This window comes from Melospiza georgiana, chromosome 5, assembly GCF_028018845.1.
Source record: "Melospiza georgiana isolate bMelGeo1 chromosome 5, bMelGeo1.pri, whole genome shotgun sequence".
NCBI lineage: Eukaryota > Metazoa > Chordata > Aves > Passeriformes > Passerellidae > Melospiza > Melospiza georgiana.
In genome coordinates this window covers 59,193,297-59,213,418 of record NC_080434.1, presented here as the reverse complement: position 1 = coordinate 59,213,418, position 20,122 = coordinate 59,193,297, and the positions used below count along the sequence as shown (strand labels likewise).

The 20,122-nt window shown below is 35.7% G+C and overlaps 1 protein-coding gene across 2 annotated transcripts in view; it reads left to right on the top strand.

The window, feature by feature from the left end:
* Positions 1–19,507, top strand: part of BOD1L1 (biorientation of chromosomes in cell division 1 like 1) — a 36,228-nt gene extending 16,721 nt beyond the window's left edge. The window contains exons 11-25 of one of the 2 annotated variants that reach the window (XM_058023990.1): positions 520–581; positions 1,972–2,041; positions 4,514–4,557; positions 5,452–5,539; positions 6,597–6,676; positions 7,289–7,373; positions 8,354–8,427; positions 9,650–9,725; positions 9,806–9,840; positions 11,661–11,706; positions 14,550–14,584; positions 14,690–14,774; positions 15,223–15,376; positions 16,999–17,142; positions 18,260–19,507. In XM_058023990.1, coding sequence (XP_057879973.1) covers positions 520–581; positions 1,972–2,041; positions 4,514–4,557; positions 5,452–5,539; positions 6,597–6,676; positions 7,289–7,373; positions 8,354–8,427; positions 9,650–9,725; positions 9,806–9,840; positions 11,661–11,706; positions 14,550–14,584; positions 14,690–14,774; positions 15,223–15,376; positions 16,999–17,142; positions 18,260–18,368 — 1,187 coding nt within the window. In that variant the 3' untranslated portion in view covers positions 18,369–19,507. Of the gene's footprint in view, positions 1–519; positions 582–1,971; positions 2,042–4,510; positions 4,558–5,451; positions 5,540–6,596; positions 6,677–7,288; positions 7,374–8,353; positions 8,428–9,649; positions 9,726–9,805; positions 9,841–11,660; positions 11,707–14,549; positions 14,585–14,689; positions 14,775–15,222; positions 15,377–16,998; positions 17,143–18,259 lie in introns of both variants that reach the window. The other variant, XM_058023989.1, reaches the window with a different exon arrangement.
* Positions 19,508–20,122: the final 615 nt, after the last annotated feature.

The following is a 20,122-nucleotide window of genomic DNA, read 5'->3' as shown; positions in this document are numbered from 1 at the left end:
AATTGAACATTTTCAGTGGTTGTGGTTGTAGAGCTGACAGATTTAGACCTAATTGTCACTTAAAACAAAATATGTCATTAGTGTTAACTCTTAGCTGTGCATTTATTAACACAGAGGTAGTTTGCTGTTTGGAATTTGATCTAAAAAATCTGTTGTTGGTTTCTTTTTGAAGGAAAAGCAAAAAGTAAAAACCAAAGTTAGAATTCATAAATAAGCAAGAAAAAAAGGCCAAAGTCAGAATTCATAAGTAAGCTGTGGTAAATCCTGATACCCTGTATTTTCCAAGCCTTTTGTATTTAAGGAGAACATAGCAGTACTTGTGTTCTTGCAGATGCCAGATTTGGGTTTTATTGAGCTGGTTTGCTGTAAACAGACTGGCTATTGTTTCTCTTGTCCACAGGAAGGGTTTAAATTTATGTGCCGTATTCATGAGGTAGTACTCAGAAATATCATTCTACTGTAGCATGAAATAAATGCATAATGTATTCTGATCATTTTAACATATTTCTATTTCATTAGGCAATAATGCAGCCTTACCAAAGTCAACAGAAGAACTAGAAAGTACCTTGAGAACTGACAAGGTATTTGTTATTTTGAAAATTTTTACTGCACTGTTTCTTGCTTATTCATACATCTTGCTAGGGTTTCTTCCTGTACCTTTTGATTTTTGTGCAGCAAAAATGGAGATTTAAAAATTTAAACTGAAGAACTTTCAAAAAGTAATTTTTCAGATTATTCGGCTGTAGTTTTCTAAGCAGCTGGCTTTTAAATTGTGGGCTGTCCATGTTATTCTGTGTTAGGAATAATTCCCTCCTTCAGCCATACTCCTTCTGTGATTGAGACATTGAAGCTTATTTTTTTAAAATTGGTCATACTGTGTGCATGTTGCTTGATAGGGCCTGCAAAATAGTCACCCAAACCCCAGCTCTTAGGGCTGGCAGGTTATTCCTTTGAACCAGTAAACAAACCTACACTGCTGTGCATTGTGTTGCAGCACTTCCTGGCCAGTCCTCAGTCACACATCTGTGTGTGTGAGCAGCACTTGCTGCTGCTGCTGTGTTCTGATAACCACAGCCCCTTATCTGCTCTCCCAGAAGGGTGGGGCACCCTGCATCATCCAGGGTGTTGGGGCTCATGGTCACCTATAGCCTGTGTAAAACCAAAGCTGGCTCTGTGTGTCTGGGCTGTGTTCCATAGCAGGCTGGATTCCACATGGTTTAATTCTTCATTCAGAGGCAGGAGTGCGTTCATGTATCCTGCCGTGCTGTGAGAATAAGCTTTTGAGGGATAACACGGTTCAGAGATTCAAGCATCTATGAAAGGGTGGACTTCAGGAGAGTGGAAGTCAGCTTCAGTCTGGTGGGAGTTATTGATAATTCCACCTGCAAACAGCTGCACTGTTTACCAGCATAACATGGTTCTGGACTCAGTATAGCCATAATGTAGTGCTGTAGCTGGATTTACAATTTTCAGATCAGACTTAATACACTTAGCTCCATGTAGCATTATTTATGCTATGGTAACTTTGAGCTGATCTGCAACTTCTTTTTTTTTTTTTTTTTTTTTTAAAGCAAACATAAAAAAATCTGCCTGAAACACAACTTGAAGGGAGATCATTGTACCTTGTTATACGTAGCAGATCCTTTTTTTTCCATGTACAGATGAACATTTCTAGGCTATTGCTTTTATTTGGAACTCTGAGTAGGTGTTGCCCGTTGAATTCCTGAAATCTGCCTTTTTAAGCTAATCTCTGATGCTAATGTTAACTCTAAGGTCAAATCTAAATACTGTACTGTTGAACTTAGCTCTTACTGTTCCTTCTTAATATATGTGCTGATGTCTTAAAAAGAAAGCTTTTGAAGACTTTTATAATTCATGATAAGACAATGTTCATCGGGACACGCAGGAGCAGAGTGAGACATACTTGTTCTGAATATTTGCAAAATTTGTTTATTTTCATTTTGTTCTTAGTCACAACAGCCTGAAAGTGCAAGAAGTGAAGAAGGATCTGTGGATCTTCAGACTAAGGAATTGCAAAAAGGTGATTTTTATGCTTGATAGCAACTTAGTTTCATGCTGAAGGGACTAATACTTATGATGGGAGGGTTGCAGATTTGTTATATATGGCATATAAAGGAATTGAAGGAAGCCTTCATAAGTCTTTAACTCTGTCTAGAAGTTCGGGGGGCCTTCAGTTTGGTTTGTGGGAAAGGATGGTCAGACTTTTCTTTCAACATGATATGCTGAAAGTAGGAAAGGATTTTATAATTTGAGATTTAAAAAAAAGTCAACTGCTAATATTCTACTTAAAATCACTAAATAAAGAAAAGCATTTGTTCAGGAAAGATAGAGAAACTTCTCCCAGGAATGGCTTTCATCCATATGGGTTTTGAACATCCTGGTTTTAGGGTGCTGTGACAGGCCTTGTGAGAATATGAAAATAGTAAGTACTGTGGGACAAGTCATAGAGAGTTTACAGAAAATTGCTGGGTTTTTTTTCTTCTTAATCTCCAAAAGATTAAAATAATTGTGGCATTCACTCAAGTTTGAAGAGCAGTTATAAGTAGGTAATCATCTAGTTAGAAACCTCAGTTAGTCACCTTGGATCTGTGCTCAGTGATTACTTTTCCATGTATTTAAACTAATCTTCAGAAGGACCAAAACTGAAAAAGAATCCATTCCTCCCAAACCCAATTTATGCATTGCAATTGTTTGGCTTTCCTGTTAAAGCAGAAACAAACGCCTGCTTTGTGCCCATCTTGATGGATTTTGTGCTCCAGATGTGTTACAAAGATGTTCACAGCGCTGCCAGATGAGAGCTAATCCTCAGTTATTGGAATAGCAAGCAGAACTAAAATGAGTCCCAGGAGGTACCAGTGTGACTGCTGCTTATATTGTCCAGGGAGGTTAAAGATGCATTTCCTCTGACAGAAAGTTGCAGCTGAAGGCCTACATGCTATGAAGGGACACACTGTTAAGCTCACTGCTAAATTTTTAGACATGGAAAGCAAAAACAGCAATAAGGTGAGATATGAGCATTGGTATAAAACTTTGGAATTCTTTTTTTATTCTCACAGTAGGTCAGATGCATATACCTGGTTATAGGGTGGTGTATATGCATCTGAGTGATAAGAGACATGCTCTGTTCACAAGAAAGCAAATGTAAACCCTGAGAATTGGTTAGAAGAATGTAGACATCAGAATGACAGATCTAAAATTTGAACAGGTTTTTCTGTACTGTGAGGTTTCTTTGAAGTGCCTTTAAAACTCTGCCACTTCCCATCACTCAGTCACCCAGCCAGACAGTACTTAAATTTTAAATGTGCAGATTGAGCTAGCTGAGATAATCTTGTTTCTTGTAAAATGTTTAACAAAAGTCCATTTGTTGTGTAAATCATGTTGGATGTGACATACTGAAGACTAATGCTTTGTAGATCTTGGTAGAGAGGTTTTTTTCTCCCCCACAATAATCTCTCTTATATGTATATATGCATGTATATATACATACAGCTCAACATACGTAAAAGGAAGTTGTTTAAAAGACAAATGTGTGTCCTGTCATGAGAATGAACAGCAGACACAGTAGTTTAGTAGTCCAAGATTCTTTGGAATGTAAACAAATCATTGCTGTTTGAGTGGGTAGGAACTAGCTCTTAATTTGACACTGCTTTAAAAATTGAAAGATGTGCAGCTCAGCAGTATAGCTATGGAAGAATTGTTGCTAAAACATGGAGATATAAGAAACAAGCTACAAAATATATAAAACTCTATATTAAAAAAATGTGGTTTTATTTGATTTTAGGTTTATGTTTTTAAGGGAAAGTTGCTTGGAATGTTTCAGCAGCTTTTTTTAATCAAGGTATTAATTTGGTGCTTTTATGAATCAGATTTTAAGAACACTTGATAGAGCAGCTTCTTTATAATTCTCTTTGTGCATTGAAAGTTATGGAATTCTTTCAAAACTCCAGATCACTCATCAACTGTCATAATTATTTTCCCTATTTTTGTGATATGGAAGGCTGAGGCTGTACTTCATCAGAGTATAGTGGAGTTTGGCAACTGAACAATTTCCTTATGTGCATTCTGTCAGCTACAGGTATTACTAGTACAATTAAGCAAACTGTAGTTCTCTGAAATTATAATGTAGCTTAATCACGTTCTACTTCATCCCATGATCCAGAATCTAGGATTGTGATGGATGAAATTCTGATTAAGATGGTGGAATTATATTTGAAATTTCAGTCACCATAAATTTGAAATATGACAGCCCCTTAATTACCTGTATTTCAACCATAAGGTGATTCTCAGTTATCCTGTGCTGAGAAATTCATATTATTGTTTTGTTTTTGTGGGTATATTGTTAAAGAGAAGATTGGATGTCTTTTACTTCTGACATAGAAAGTTTTACGTAGTTTCAGATTCTCTGGAATCCTTTCAGGGAGGTGAAGTAGAGGATACTGTGATACTTTGCATTTGCTCAGCTTTTCTAATTGTGATAAATTATTTTTAGTAGATATCCCGCAGAGGAATATTCCTTTAGAAAGAGAAACTTCTCATGTAAGTACTTGTTTTTTAAATTTATTTTATAAATCTATACTGTATTTCTCTTACTTGAATTTACTTCTATTTACATTAAGTATTCTCTAAAGGAAAATATTATTTTTGTATATGCAGAGATTATGTTTATTGAGACTCTGCAGCTGCATAGGTTGATGTCTAATTATTCTTTCAAATCTGCCAGTAAATAAATCTTGCATTGTTATTCTATAGTCTATGACTATTTCGAGGCTGTTAACTGGCAGAAAAGAGAAGCTTGACTGATCTCCATGAGACTAGAGAAAAAAAATAGGGATTATTCTTGGAGGTTTATATCACAATTAGAAACCTATTTTAATGCAGTCTGCTGTCTTTCACAAGATTTTATAAGAGGCATAACTCTTGCCTTGCAAATGTAAAGTGTATCTTTTGGAGGCAAAACTAAGGCATTTAATACAGATAGCAGGCTGAAATTGTGTTTGTGGTTAATTAAACTCAGGTAGTAAATATATTTATTACTGTATTGAAATGCTGGTTGGCCACATTTCTGATGCTAATGAGATAATTCTGTTGTTCCTGTGGTAGGAGAATGTTCTTTAAACCCAGAAATATTCTTTGTGATTTACTGTGATGAAGTACTTTTAAAACATGTACTAGGGTGCTTAATTCTGATCTTGATAGAGACTTTTTTCAATAAAAATATCAGTCAAAAATTTTGAAAATACGGCAGGTTTGAAGTTTTTTGATCATTTTGTTCTATAGTAGGAATGTTACTTGAGTCCTTTGTAACAGCTGCTTTCCATTTTAATGTATGTTGTGCTTGGAAGTAGCCAGTAGGGAAAAGTTTCTCCCTTCTGTGTTTATAAATTTCATGGAGAAAAAAAGAAGTTATCCTTCTTTGTGTTTTGTGTGTAGGTGGAAAACTCGGCTACCCAGATAACAGAAGAACATAGATCTGGAGGAATTCAACTTAAATCTCCAGAAAAAATGGATGATAAAAAGTGTAAGTGATACAGAAGTACAGGAATTTCTGCAAAGCTTTTCTGTGAGAAAACCATGTTCTACTGTGTCTAGGCCATAAAATGGTATTTTTGAGAAAATAGTAGAGATGGGTAAATTCCAAACTCCAAAGCAATTTATACTCCCAAAATAATTTCTAATATTTCAGTTAAGATATTTGATAAAAATATTGCAACAAATGTAATTACTGCACAGAAGAGCATTATAGTCATTTTCTCAATCATAGGTGAAGAAACATTTTTTGTTCAGTCTATAAAATAATTGCTAATTTTATCCTTCTAAAATAAAAGATAAGGAAGCTGATCATTAGGAAAATCTAAACTTTGTGGGGATGGATGCTTCCTTTTCTTAGGTGGAAAGAAATAAATTTTAGCGTAGCCTTTTATTTGTCTGCAAGAAAAAAGTGAGAAGGAGTACAGTCCATTGAATGGCATAAACATTTCTAAATTTCATTTAGATGCAGCTAGCATCAAAATAAGTTGGGCATTTTGTTGATATAGTATTTACAAGACTGACAATGTAATACCTCTTCAAGCTCTGGATTCAACTTCTTATGTCTTTTCAGCATCAGAAAAATTTAGAAAAAAGACAGTATCATTAATAATAGCATTTTTTCATAAGAGCTTTTATTCCTCTTCTAAGAATTGTGATCTGATGAAGTGAGTGATTAAAAGTCATGTATTCATTAGTGTCCCACATAGCATTAAGTGCTTTCCCTGTCTCTGGGTGAGTTGAAGTTGAGGTTGGTGTTGTATTTCTTGATGTGTTACTTACCACATTTCAATTTTGAGCTTATCTTTAAAAACAAACAAGCAAACAAAACAATCCACACCTGTAATATACAAGAAACATGTAATCCTCTTCTGTTATTGTGTTGTCTTCCCATTTCAAAGAGTGATTAGAATAACTTTCTGTTCATATTTTTGGTAGTAAGAGACTATTTTTCAGACTTTGAATTTCAGTAATAGTGTAGGTGACACAAAAACATGACAAATGCAGAAGACACTTTTTAACACTTCAATTGTCACTTGCTTTTGCAGGCAACAAACAGATTTCTCAGGATGTGCTAAAAGATGATGAACAAAGTCAGTGTTCCAAAATGAAACCTGGTAACGTTAAGGTATTTTCAAGAACTCTTATGTTCTGCAATTGTAAATAAGATGAAAATCTTAATCATAATTTCTTCAGCAGTTTATTTTTGGAGATGTTTCCATAATTAAGCTACTTTTGCATTGTATTGAGTACAAAAGAACTGATTGAAACTTTTCAGTAAGGGAGACAATTAAAAAACAAAAAAGGCAAGTGTCTGTGTGGACTCTTTGAGGTGTGGAAGTGTGAGAGGACTGGGTTGCACAGAGGTTGGGAGCTGGGGATCTCATGGAGCATTGTTGGATGCCAGCGCTCCAGTCAGTTCAGTGTCTGCATGGGTGTACTGATCTGAGCTCTTCAAGAGGGTGTATTGCACTTTTCCTGAGTTCTGCTAAATCAAAACAGGAATTAGGACAAGATAGATGCTCTTTTTAGGAGTATATGCGGTATATTTGGGACTGCCTCACCCACTGATTTGTGATGAAGCTTCTCAACATTAAAGCTTTTAAGAGACAGTACAAAACCTTGATGAGTAAAATAACTGCTCATGTATTGGTGTGGGGTGTTTTTTTTTTAGTGTAACTGGCCATGATTTTTAATGTGTAGTAAAGCATATTTCCTCTCTTGTTTCAAAATAATGTAGGACGTTATTTCACGTGATGCAGCAGAAGTGTCCAAAGAAATTGATGTAACACAAACACCTCCTAGAAGTACTGTGGAAGGAAAAGGTAATTAAACTGCCCATTATGGCAGATTTTCTGAACCCATATTGAATGCTCATTTCTTTTCATTTGAATGATTTTTGAGAGAAAGTGGGAACTTGATCCCAGCAAATATACTTGCATATATTCTCCGGTTGATTTCTGCTCTATTACTGCTAGCAAATAATGCATTACTTTTAGTTTCTTTAATGATGAGAAAAGTTTTGATGCTTTTGCTGTTTACCACCCACTGGCTTCGTTATTGCTTCAGTATGTATCTTGGGTAGGAAAGCCAATGGGAAATAAACCGGTAGGTGGGGAAAATAGAACAACCAGCATTATGTGATAAGAACATCTACCTCTGACTACAAGCAAGGACTGTCCTACGTAAAAATCCATGACATAACCATCAGATCAGTTTTGTTTGTTTCTGTAGAGTAAACAACCAGAGAAGAGTGCAAGTTGCACTGTTGTAATTGACTAAATTGCACTAAAATAAATAATAAAATGTGGTGTGTCCACATAATTAATGTGGCTTTGTTACTTCAGTCTGTTTTTGTGGGAGCACTCTGAGAATGTTCCCTGCTGTTAGTTTGGCCTATTAATAGTTTTGTTTCTCATTGAGCAAGTTGACGAGTCTGAATCTGTTCTGCAATGTGCTTTTGTATCCTCAGCTTCCTGTTTCATGGAACATGTGAGAAAAGGGAATAAGGGCTTGTATTTGTCCTACCATTTTATAGTATGTCACAAGTGTGAGCTTTTGTTCTTACCTTAAAATAGAAGACCTCCCTAACTCATCTGGCATTAGTGGGAAGCATTTTGGCAGATCAAGACACTGTTGCTACAAGGCAAGCAGTGTTGATTTCTGATGGGTGTTTTTAGGAAATTTTGGGCTAAAGAATGAAATAACATTTTCAGTGTTGAGGTTGTGGCTTTTATTAGTTCTTTTGCCTAATAAAACAAAGGTATACAATTTCTTTCTTTTTTTTCTTTTCTTATGTGTGAAGATGAACCTAACTTTGAACGGGAAATGTCTGAAAAGAAAAAGCACAGTCCAGAATCAAATGAAAATTCTCCAGAGGTGAGTGATCTTATTCATGTTAACTCACTGAGATAGTGCAGGTTCCCAGTACTCTTTGTGGTACAAAACTATTTTGTTGACAGCCATATTAAAATTGTCTTCAAAAAGTACTAAGGACTTATGTAGCTCTGTCACAAAGTACAAACTCACAGACCATAAAACATCAATGTCTCAATATGGAAATAGGACTAACTCCCTTCCTAGGTTTAATAGTGCTTACAAAATGTCTAGAAAGCAATTATATAGAAATCATATTTTTTGAAAACTTGGTAATTGATGTGGACAGTTTAGTCATAAGCAAATAAAACTTGCCTTTTAAAATACTATCAACAGTTTTTAAAGTCTTTATCTCCTAGGCATGTACTTGAGATAATCTGCAGTATGGGTTATAAACAAATGTCTGATCCCTCAAGATTAAAATTGATGTTGGCCCCTAGAAATAGACACTGATCTCAGAAAGGTGTTGACTTTCATCGTTTGGGGATTTTTTGCCTCAAATTTGGAAGAAGAAGAAGAAAATTTAAAGAATATGTTTTTATATTTGTTCACTCAAGGCTTGAGTCTCTAAGAACCATTCTGGGGGAGATATTGCTAAACCTCAGTAAATGCTGAATGAGGCATTTAAACTTTCCTTGTGTATAAGAGAAAGTCCTATTGGGGATTTTGCATCTGACTTTGTTACTTAAAAGTATTCTTTCAAAGCTTAAAACTTCAAAGGAAGGGGCCCTTTTTTGCTAAAGATCCTGTTTATACAAAGAATTCAGCAATCTGTGTATTGGGATAATTAGAATATTAATTGTTTGAAGCACTTGCTCAACATACAGGATGCAGCCTGTGCTATATGGCACTGGGAAAAGGGGCTCATGGGATGTAAAGTCTGGAGTTCTTGTATGGGGTAAGCCAACAGCATTTGTGACACTAAGAGATTTTGGGGCTAGGGGAACAGAAGGTACTTACTGCATTCTCAGACATGCTTTGTGCCTCAGTCAAACCACTGAGAATTTTGTATAACTGGGAGTTGTCTTGTTTCTTTTCACATATATTAGTGGATTTCTTAACGGGCAGTGTCTCTTGCTATTAAACTTGCCTCATCTGTTTTTTTAACTGAGAAGTACTACTTCTGCCACTGTCACATTATGAATTCAGTTAGCAGTCTTTGTATTGTATTGCTCAAATGCCAAAAGTCAGTTACAGGAATATTTTTGTCCTTTACTTTTAATAGGAAAATCAGCCTGTAGTAGTGAAACGCAAAAGGGGCCGGCCTCGTAAATACCCTCTTGAAGCAGTACAGCCTGGTGGTAAGTAGCTCATAGTACCTGTGTGGGAAAACAAGGATAATAGTGACATTCAAGTTCTGAACTCATATTTCTTCCCTCAGGTGGGGAGTCAAAAGCTGATATGAGCACTGGGAATGTAAGTGCCTTTATTTTGTTTGGGTGCATTTAAACACAGTATTTCAAGAGCCATTTATCTGTTTAACAGTTAACAGCATTTCAGAAATATCTTATGGAAAACTTGATATTTGACTTCAGTCTAAGCAAACAAAACTTATTAATAGTATCTCTTAATGTAGATGACCTTTGTAAGCAAAATATAGTGTTAATTCAGAATGTAGCAAATTACCTACCAGCTTCACACTTAGTTCACTTAATACAAGTGTTATTCTAGCTAGCAATAAATACCTGAGTGCAGGGTGAGTTTTTGGTGGTGTGCATATGTGACTTTTAGTTCGTGCTGGGAGTAATTTTGGCCTGAAGAGCAAGGGTGACTTTATTTCAAAAATGAGGGTTTTTTCCCTCTACTGAATATATCATAATAATAGCACATAGAATCTTTTCATAGCTGTAAAATAAAATATTATGTAAAGCAGTTGTATTACACATCATGTGAGAGATGGAGACATAGTGATGAGTAACCTAGGGGCTCATGAAACATGTCTGTTTTCTAAAGCTCAGTGGTAGTTTTATTTCCTAAGCCCTGTGAAGGATATTCACAGCTAGGAAGGTGGTCTGTTGGTATTGTTTCTGCAATCCAGTTGGATTACAGCACAGGACAGTGGTGGGTCAGGCATGTTTGTGGAGTGCAGCCAGTTAGATTTATTCTGGTTAAAGGCTTCCGTCTAGGAAATGCCTCTATTTCAGAATCAATGGTATTGCATAGAAAAAGGTGGATTTTAAAAATGAAGTTGTGTTGAAACACAGGTTTTCCTACTGCTTGCCTGGTGAGGCAGCAGCTGGCATGGCCGTTGGAAATCTTGGGAATTTACCTAGTTTATGGATAAAAGGAATTATTGTCTCTGCTTGTTCTGTCCTCATATTTCAGGCAGTCCTTTGAGTCCTGTCCCTTCTTGCAGGTTGACTGGAATTCTGTTTCAGAATTCCTAGTCTTTCCTGGTTGATTTTTTTTTCAATGTTAATTTAATGAAATGTAATTTGAACTGGTGTGGATTTTGATATTTGGTTTTTCTGTTTTGGTGTTGTGGGTTGGTTTTTGTTTGGTTGTTTTTTTGTGTCCAAATAATGATTAAATTTAATTTTTAAGTCACCCCCAGAAATAGGTGTACCTTGGCACCCTCAGTACTGGAACAGAATCATCTTGTTCTGGTTCAAGTGTTCAGAGGTCTGGTACTTCCTAGTGATGAGTGAGGGGTTGGTGTGAGCTGCAGGCTGGCTCAGGGAGGAGTGTCTCACCTGAGACAGGAGGGCAGGACGTTTCCCCAGGGCTGCTTTGGGAGCACATTGCTATTTAGGGGAACCATAAGCATCCTGGTGTGGTCATTCAATGGGGAAAGCACTGAAGTTTTTGGGCAGTCATAGGATATTGTGTAATTATATATAGCTTTTTCTGCATACTGAGTAAATAAACAATTTCTGGTGACTTATAGTTCTAAAGTGACTGTACTAACTTCTTTGTTGATAATTAAATACTTGGAAATGTGTTTGACTGAAACTGCTTTTATCTTTTGTGTCCTTTATTGCAATGACTTTAGTGTCAGGTTACTAAAAGTGCTGTGATTTGTTTATGGGCTGATTTGTTTCAGCTATTTATCAAAATGGAAAAATGCCTCCTACTCTTAAACTACAATACAAACTTTGTGTGCTCATTAGTGTTCATGTTTTCTAGATTTACAGATTGATTCTACATTGAATGTGAGCAACTTTCTGTGATAGTGTAATGCAATGCTGAATTTTCCTGATCTTTTTTTATTAAAAAACCCATTTTTTTAATTTCAGCCGCAGTCTCCTACCTCTGCAAGTAGAGGGAAAACACCTCAAACAGGTAAGCAAATTATACCTGCCTCAACTTGTAAAATGAAAGGTGGAAGAAATGGAAGAGGATTTTTACAAAAATCACATGAATCCTTCATCCTGACATCATCTCTGGCAGTCAGTGTGTTATTCGTGAATGACAGCCTCAGAAGAAAGAGATGAAATGAAGACTTATCCCTAATTGCTACCAAGTGTTTAGTTCCAAAAAAGAGCAGCTTGATAAGAACTTATCTCAAAGATGTAACAGCACTGCTCAGTGCTGAATAATGCATTGCAGAATATACCAAATGATTGAGTAGGCTAAGTAGATGGCAGAGCTTCAGAGGAAGGTAGGTGCCCCATCAGACTGGCTCTTAGTGATTGTTTTCCATTTCTGCATGTTACCTTTCATACACTGACTGCCAATCACACTTCCTACAATACCTTTCAAATTTTATTCTGCTAATTGTTGGATCTGTGGATATGTATCTAAAGATCTTAGGGGTATCTTGAGAGGATATTTCTTTCCCTTTTCACAATTGCTGTACGATCTTTGGAACATGGTTGCTTAGCTTAACTCAAAAATGTATTTAAAGTGCTTCAAACTAAAATACAATTAAGTGAAATACCTTTCTGTTTCTCTTTTCTAATTTTTCTTGTGTATAGAGTCTGAACTGCACTGGTTGTTTAAATGTGTCTTTTTAATTATGGCCATTCATAAAAAAAACTTTTTAAAGCCATTTTAGGAAGCAGGTGAACTGAAAAGTAGATTAAAATGGTTTTAAACAAATGCAAACAAACAGGCAGAAAATCTGAGAAACCAAACCTTCAAAACGAATCTTCTGGAATTTCCAAAAGCTTAGGTTTCTACCGATATACTAATCTGGCTGCACTGAGCATATGGGCTGTTTCCTATTTTCTCCACATTTGTTAAAATGTCAGCTTTAATCCATATGCTTCAGAATTGTCTCTGGAGGGTTAGCTCATTGTGTGGTACTTGACTTCCATGAACTGCCAAGAGAACAGACAAGAATGTGAGAATGAAATGAAAGTGCATTCTGCTTTGCTTTTTATTCAAAAGCACAGACACCTAACTGTGTACTTGAAGTTTGAGTGTGTTATGCAACACACTCTATTTCTATTTTCCAGGTAACAGGCTGTTGCTATTACAGCAAAGTTCAGAGGAATATAAAGGGGAATGCACTGTTAAATTTTTCATCCTGTATTAGCATTCATGGGCATTAAGGGGTTGAGAACACCTGGTGATGAAAAGGAAACCAAGTTGAATCCCCCTGTGCAGTTCACCTACTCTGGTATTTTCTGGGTGTTCTGCATAAGGATTTGCAGTAGGGACAGACCCACATGTGGAGTGGGATGCAGAGTTTTATTTTTGGTCACTACAGCACATGCAATTAAGAGACACATGTTTTCTGAAGGTATCATCCTCCCATAACACTAACACTGAACTTGAAACTAATTACTTAACACTAATCAACAGTTGCTGCTCTAAAATTAGTATGATTTTAGATACTATGTCTTAATATTTTTATACTTATCTTTAGGCGAAATGCTACATTTTGGTATCTTACAGAGGGTAATCTGTTAAAGGCATGTCATGGACCTAGATGGGATTATTCTTCAGTCAAAAACCCCTTTGCTACAGATTTGCCCAAGTGAACCAGAATTATGAAGTATCTCTTTTGAACACAATAGAACTAATACTGATAATGCTGATTGTATTATGCATGTGCTTATGTTGTGTGTAGAGCTTAATACAGTGGACAGTCCAATATTCTATTTCGGTTATGTTTTGAACACTTAACTATATTTCTGTTTTACTTCATTTGCATAAGTTTTCCCCATAACCTTACAAAGGAGTGCCAAAAAGCTTGTGAGTTTCAGAATATGTTTCTGCTCTTTGAGATCTATTTTAGATCCTTTGCTTTGTCATTCTTTTGTTTTCTCACTCTAATGGGTGAGGGGTTTAGAATTTGTGTCCTCTCTTATTTAGCTTTCAGAAATTAGACAGCAATTTTATGGCAGGGGGAAAAATATATAAAAACTTGCTTTTATTTAGGTTTCTCTTTTTTACTGCTAAGGATTTTTATCCTTGCAGTGTTGGAGATAATTCCATTTGACAGAGTTTAAAAGCTTTGTAAAATAATCTCTCTCATCACAAAGTTAGGATAGAAATAGTAACCATAGAGAGAAGCCAAGTTGAGGCATGGGATGTAAAGTTAAAAATCTGTTTTAACATGTATAGGTTAGCCTGTAAAAATTACTGAGTTTGAAGTAAGAAGTGTTTCAGCAGAGAAAGTCATGTAATTCACATGAAAAAAAGTTTTTAAATAGTATCTTTTTGAGCTTCATCTTAGTCATCTTGGTATGAGAACAGTTAAGCACTAGAACAGGTCACCTGAAGGAACCATGTTCTTGGAGACTTTAAAAGTTGGACTGAACAAGATCTTGTGCAAGATTTGATCAATTAATTCTTTGAACAGGAGATTGGACTAGGTGACCTCTAGAGGCCCCTTCTAAGCCAAATTTTTCTATGATTCTGTGATTGGTAGACAGTAGTTAAAGGGGGTAAGTATCTTCTGCTTTTCCATTAAAACAAAACAGCATATGCAACAAAGCAATAAATACTGTCAGTCATATAAAGCCTTAGTACTTAACAATTTAATCATTGTCCCAGTCTCTGTATGTAACAAAGTACAAGAAAGCTATTTTCTAAATTAGAAAGAGACTTGAAATATTTTTAGGGCAACAGTGATGTTTACACAAAGTTGAGAGAGTATGAAAGAACTCCTTTTAAATTGATTGGTAAAAGATTTGAAGATCAGGATCAAGTTTTATTCTTTCCTTTCTTTTTAGGTACAGACATATCTAATAAGAAAGAAACAACAAATGTAAGTGTGATTTGTAAATTTACAAGCAGTATATAATGAAAAATGTCTGTCTTCTGTGTAAAGTAAATAGTTCTTGACTTCCATGGTTCCATTTTGTCTCTTCAGGAAGATGAAGCTGAGAAGGCAGAACTGGTTGTGCGTAAAAGGGGAAGAAAGCCCAGGCGCTCTCTGGTTCAATCTGAGGAAACGGGTAAAAGCATGAGAGGCTGTGCCACTCCTAACAGAATCAGAAAATACTGCTGTGCCTTTCTGTTTACTAATAGCAACAAGATAAGCTTTATTCAATTTTCCTTTCTTGAGGAAAAATCATTGAGTTACAGCTAGTGTAAATATTATGTAAATATGTGTAAATTGCTGTAATCTCATGTCAGAATTGCTACATCCCAGATGCTTCTATAAAGCCTCATGAATTTTCTAAGAATTCTGGCTGTGAGCTGTGTAAGTAAACTGTGGTGAATGTGTTAGCAAGATTAAGTCAAACAAGTGTGAATTAAAAATGTTGAAATATGAAGGAAATGGAAAATTACTTACTGAGAATGGGACTTGTGACTAGAATACCTTTTCTAAATTAAGTGTTCATATCCTTTTGGAGGCCTTTTGGAAAATTATAGCATATGTGTAAAATTTTAAATGGACAGAAACACTGGAGCCAGAGAAGAAACGTCGGAAATTGACTTCTTCTGAAGATGAGCTAAAAGAGCAAGAGGAAGGTGAGGAAGAGGATGGTGAGGAAGATGAGGACGCGCATTCTGGGGCCACAACTAGATCAGCCACAAGATTAGAGGCTCAAAGGTAACTGTGTAGACACTCCAATAACAAGCTTTTTTTCTACCTTATTTTTAGGTGGTGTGGGGTTTGTTGCAGGGAAGAGTTGTGACTTCCTGTTTAAATGGATAAGAGCTTCCCAAATATTTTTCATTCTAATTCTAGTACCACTCTTCAAGGAATGAAGGGACAAAAGGTGAGGTTAAGGGAAATTGTCAGGGTCTCAAAAGGCATACTTGAGTATGTAGCAAGGTAAGAATTGATCCTATTGGCACTCTTCATCCTAGTGATGCCTCAGAATTTAAGTCTAAGGACACTTGGTTCTGATGGATAAAGTGGGACATCAGAGTTGACTGTGCACTTCACCATTTGGTGTTGGAACAAGTTGAAAATAAAATTATCCCTGTTGGTTTCTTTAAGTACGCTGTCCAAGTTAAATACATCAATCTGCAGTACTGGAGGACTTTATTTCTAGTATGGTGATCTGCAAGCTTGGAAAGCAATCTTGCTGTGAATGACAAGTGTGGGTAGCAAGAGTTCTGTTTTCAGGAAGCCATTCTTCATCTGCCTTAGCACTGGTCTGCCTTTTGGAGGCATACTGAATTCTAGCAGAGCTCATCCTCTTGATCTTATTGTGGAAACAATGAAACAGCAGCTCTGGGAAGTTTTGATGTGTGTTGCTGTCTTTCAGAAGAGAATTGAAGTGCAGGCATTTTTTTTTATGTTGGTGGTGGGATTACTTTCAATTTACTGTATCTACTTCCCTCTTAAGGATATTATGTTTTATTGTATATATTATATGTTAGCCACAGTGCTCTTGAACTGATAATTTCAGAACTGAATCTGAAAGTAGTTACATGATTCTTCATTTACATAAAAACTGTGAAGGTTTACCACTACTGCTTAGTAAACAACAGTTTTGTTTTGGTAAAGCCACAGGGACTTCCTTTAGTGTCACATAATTGTTAACTCTAAAATTGTAATAAAGGATTAGGTATTTGTGGGTTTATTCTGCTTGCTTGTGGAAACATCTGCTTTTTTTATAAATGTGGGGTTGTGTCTCAGATTTCCAATGCTACCTTTCTGACACTGATTGCAACAAAGCATTTCTACCTTAAGGTGCTGTGTACAGTATGCATTTTATAAATAGCATCTGGGAATAAGTCTGTGGAAGAGGATGCTTCTTCATATTCAGCATTGCTGGATTTCTCTGACTTAAGTCACCTGTTTTCTTAACTATTAAATTAATCACCAATAACCAAATTTTCAGGTTTCTGAACTTGTGGATACCAAGACTTACATACTATAGTCTGAATTCACTCATGTTCTTTTAAACATAGACACTTATGTACAAAAATTATTGCAAGATTTGGTATGGATTGGTTTTGTTTTGGTTTTCTTTGTAAATACCAAATACTGACAGTAAAGCAAACTTTTGATTCTACATTTAATACAAAAATACCCAGCCTGGCTTCGCAGTGTGTCTTGAAGCAGGCAAATATGGTTTTCTCGCTGTTTCTTTTGGCAACTTTGATTTACTTGTTGCAAATACTGTGCAGTCTTGATTATCTGCACTTGGAATGCAAGAAGAAATTGACTTGGTAAAAGTATTTGGTTATATATAAATTCATCATGCTTTTGTGTTACAGAAAAAAGGCCAGCAAGCCAACCACACGTGCAACTTCTAAAGGCAGCAGTCCAAGTTCAGTTTCTCCTAGAAAACGACAGAAACTAGCAGCTAAAAAAAGATCTCCAAGTGATACAAAAATTAATAAATCTCCTCCATTGACACAGTAAGTATTAAAGTTGAATTCACTTTGAGGATTTGTTCTGGAAGCCAGTACAGTGATCCTTTCCTTATATGTAACATAGTGCTTCAAAATCTGAACAGCAGACTAGTTTTGTTCTGTTCTCATGTGAATTATAAAAGCTTTTAAAGGATTTTCTTCTGTTTACATTTTTTCTTTTTCTTCCTTTATTTGACATTTGGAAGACTAGATTTTTTTCTTATATCCTTGGAAACCTCTTGGGAGAATCTGAAAATGCTGTTTATGTAGTATTTTAACTTCAGCTGTGATTCTTTCCTGGATGGGGGGTAAGAGCATCGGTGGTTCAGGTTAAAGCTAAATATGATGACTTGATTCTAATGCTTTAAAGATCTAATATCAGATGATAAAAAGAGGAGAAACTGAGAGCCCTTATAACCAAGTTTTGAATATATTTCCCTTTCCCTCCTTTCCTGATATACTTTTTAATTTGCAAAGCTGAGATCATAGTGCAGAATCCCAAGGGAATAAGTAACAGACGTGGTGCACAGTTGCTCTGCATCTTGTAGTTTACCTGTAAAATGTGTTGTATGCCAAACAAGTGTAGCTGTCATCCTTTCTGAAGTGTGTCAGTGTCTTCAGGCTGAGCCTGGAGAACTTGTGCATTGTGCACTGATGACTGTCACAGTACACCTCAGCTCCATTATTTTGTGTGGTTATGAATGGCCAAGAGTTTAAACCCATTTACAGTTAGTTACAGCTGAAATATGGTGACTATATAGATGAGTGTGAATGCACAGGGTATGTGAAGTCTGCCCCTTACTCCCTCTTGTGTATGCTGGGCTTGAGACACTGTTGCTGCTCTTCTTTGTGAGACAGGGGACAGGATATTGAAGTCCATTGTGTTCTGTTATAAATCCACAAATCTTTCCAGAGAAAGAGAAGGAAGAATAGAATCCTAGCCCCAAATTGTACATGTGGAGCACTCTCCAACATACAGAATCAATACCCCATTTCTTACTAAGAAGTGGATTTTAGTAGTAAGCTTTTATATAATATATTAGAGATGGACAGTTTAGTTCAGCTCTGAATAGAATTGTGCCTGACCACTCTTCATTGTGGAAATAATTATTATGTTTTTCAGGTTAAAGGTGCAATCTGCCAAGCGTAAAAGGGAGGACAGCCCAACAGTGGTACGGAGAAAAGGCCAGCAGAAGGCGGAGGAGGCACCACTAAAGAAAGCAAAGCGATAATCTTTACCAGCCAGTACTGTTCTTGGAAGAGTCAAAAGGAAAACAAACATCTGTGCTTCTATTTTTTTTAAAGCAAAGGGATTTGCACGTGCTTGTTTCAGAGCTCTAAGTTAAACAATGCAGTACTTTTAAGTTACATTTTAAACAGCTTTATAAACTATTGTTTATACAAAATATTATGTACATTTATTTCAGATGAAAAATAAGTTTACTTTGTATCTGAATGAAAAACAAAGTAGTTATATATTTTATCACTGACTTGGAAAGTTGGAGTTTCCCAATGTGACATGCTAATGCAGATGCTTCCAGCCCATAAGGCACCCATGTGCCTACTAATACTTTGTACATAAACTTGTAAAAATAGGTTGTATTTTACTCTGTGTATGAATCTGATCAATGATGGACATTTTATTTATTATATGGAAAGCATTGGTCTGTAAACTTTAGTATATATCTTAGGGTTTTTTAATTATATATTTTACATTCTATGCAGATGTCAGTAGGAAACTTCCCCTCTGCTCCCCCAGGGCTGTCTAAAATCTGAAGTTCTCTAAAATATGCTCAGACAGTTGGTAAAATATTTTTCTCGCATGCATTAAAGTAGTTTAGCATAGTGAAAGGGACTTGGCTCCTTTCTGTTCACATTTGTGGCAAAGTACAGCATTTAAAATGTAATCTTACTAGATTATATTTTCACTTGGAAATTTACTACCAACTTCAAGAAATAAATAGTACTAGGTTAGATTTATTCACAGTCAACCAATACCACCCTAAAATGAAAGTTTTATTTTGCAACTAAACACGTGTTCTTTCAGTATTTATCTTTTTCAACAAAGAGGGACCCATTGAAATCAAATGTCACTTCTCCTAACTATAGAGCTTCAGCATTTTATGTTACATTTTATACACAGGTATTAAAAATAGAAGCTGGTATTATTGCCAGAATCTTTTTTTAATGTATATTAACTCTGGTAAGAGCAAATGTTCAAGTGAAGTTGTATATAAAGTTAAACTTTTCTTATGATCAAATGTGTCTCTTGTTATGATGTGATGAATTGCCAAACAATCTGAGATTATTTTAAGTGTTTTGTTGATATTCTGGTTTATAATTAAAAAATATTTTGGGGGTTGGAATTTTACTTTTTTTTTTCTTTATTTCTCTTTTTTTTTTGTGAGTTTTTTTTTTTCGAACTTGTAAGGCAAATGTTTTGGTCAGATATTCTGCTAGGTTTCTTACTGAGATTTTTGTATAAAAATATAAAATGTTTGCCAAAAATCTGAGTTGCCATATTTTATTTTCCTTCAATTGTTTTACTGGGGAGCAACTTGTCTTTACACATGTGTCTGGTTGGAGTCATGTCTATAAACTTTACCTGGTTAGTGTCTTTAAAAAATGTTCACAGGTGCTTACATGTTAGATACGTAAACAGTAGGGAAAGTCTGTTTCCCTGCATTAGGACACTATAAGAGTGCTCACATAATACTTTTTTAGGTAAATTAGTCTGAAAGAAGAAAATACCTTGGCTCTGAAAATTAATTCCTTTTACTTTCTACCTTAACTCTGCTGCCATAGATGCCTTGCTAGCATACTGATTGATATATTCCTTTATGTTACTAACACTGATGCGTATGCACAGCTGTAGGATAAGTTGAATCTTTCCTTTTTTCCATTTTTTCCCCTTTGCCCCCTGCAGCATGCATGGACTGAAATTGTATATTTTGTCTCAGCCTTTGTTCTGTAAGACTGAGCTGCT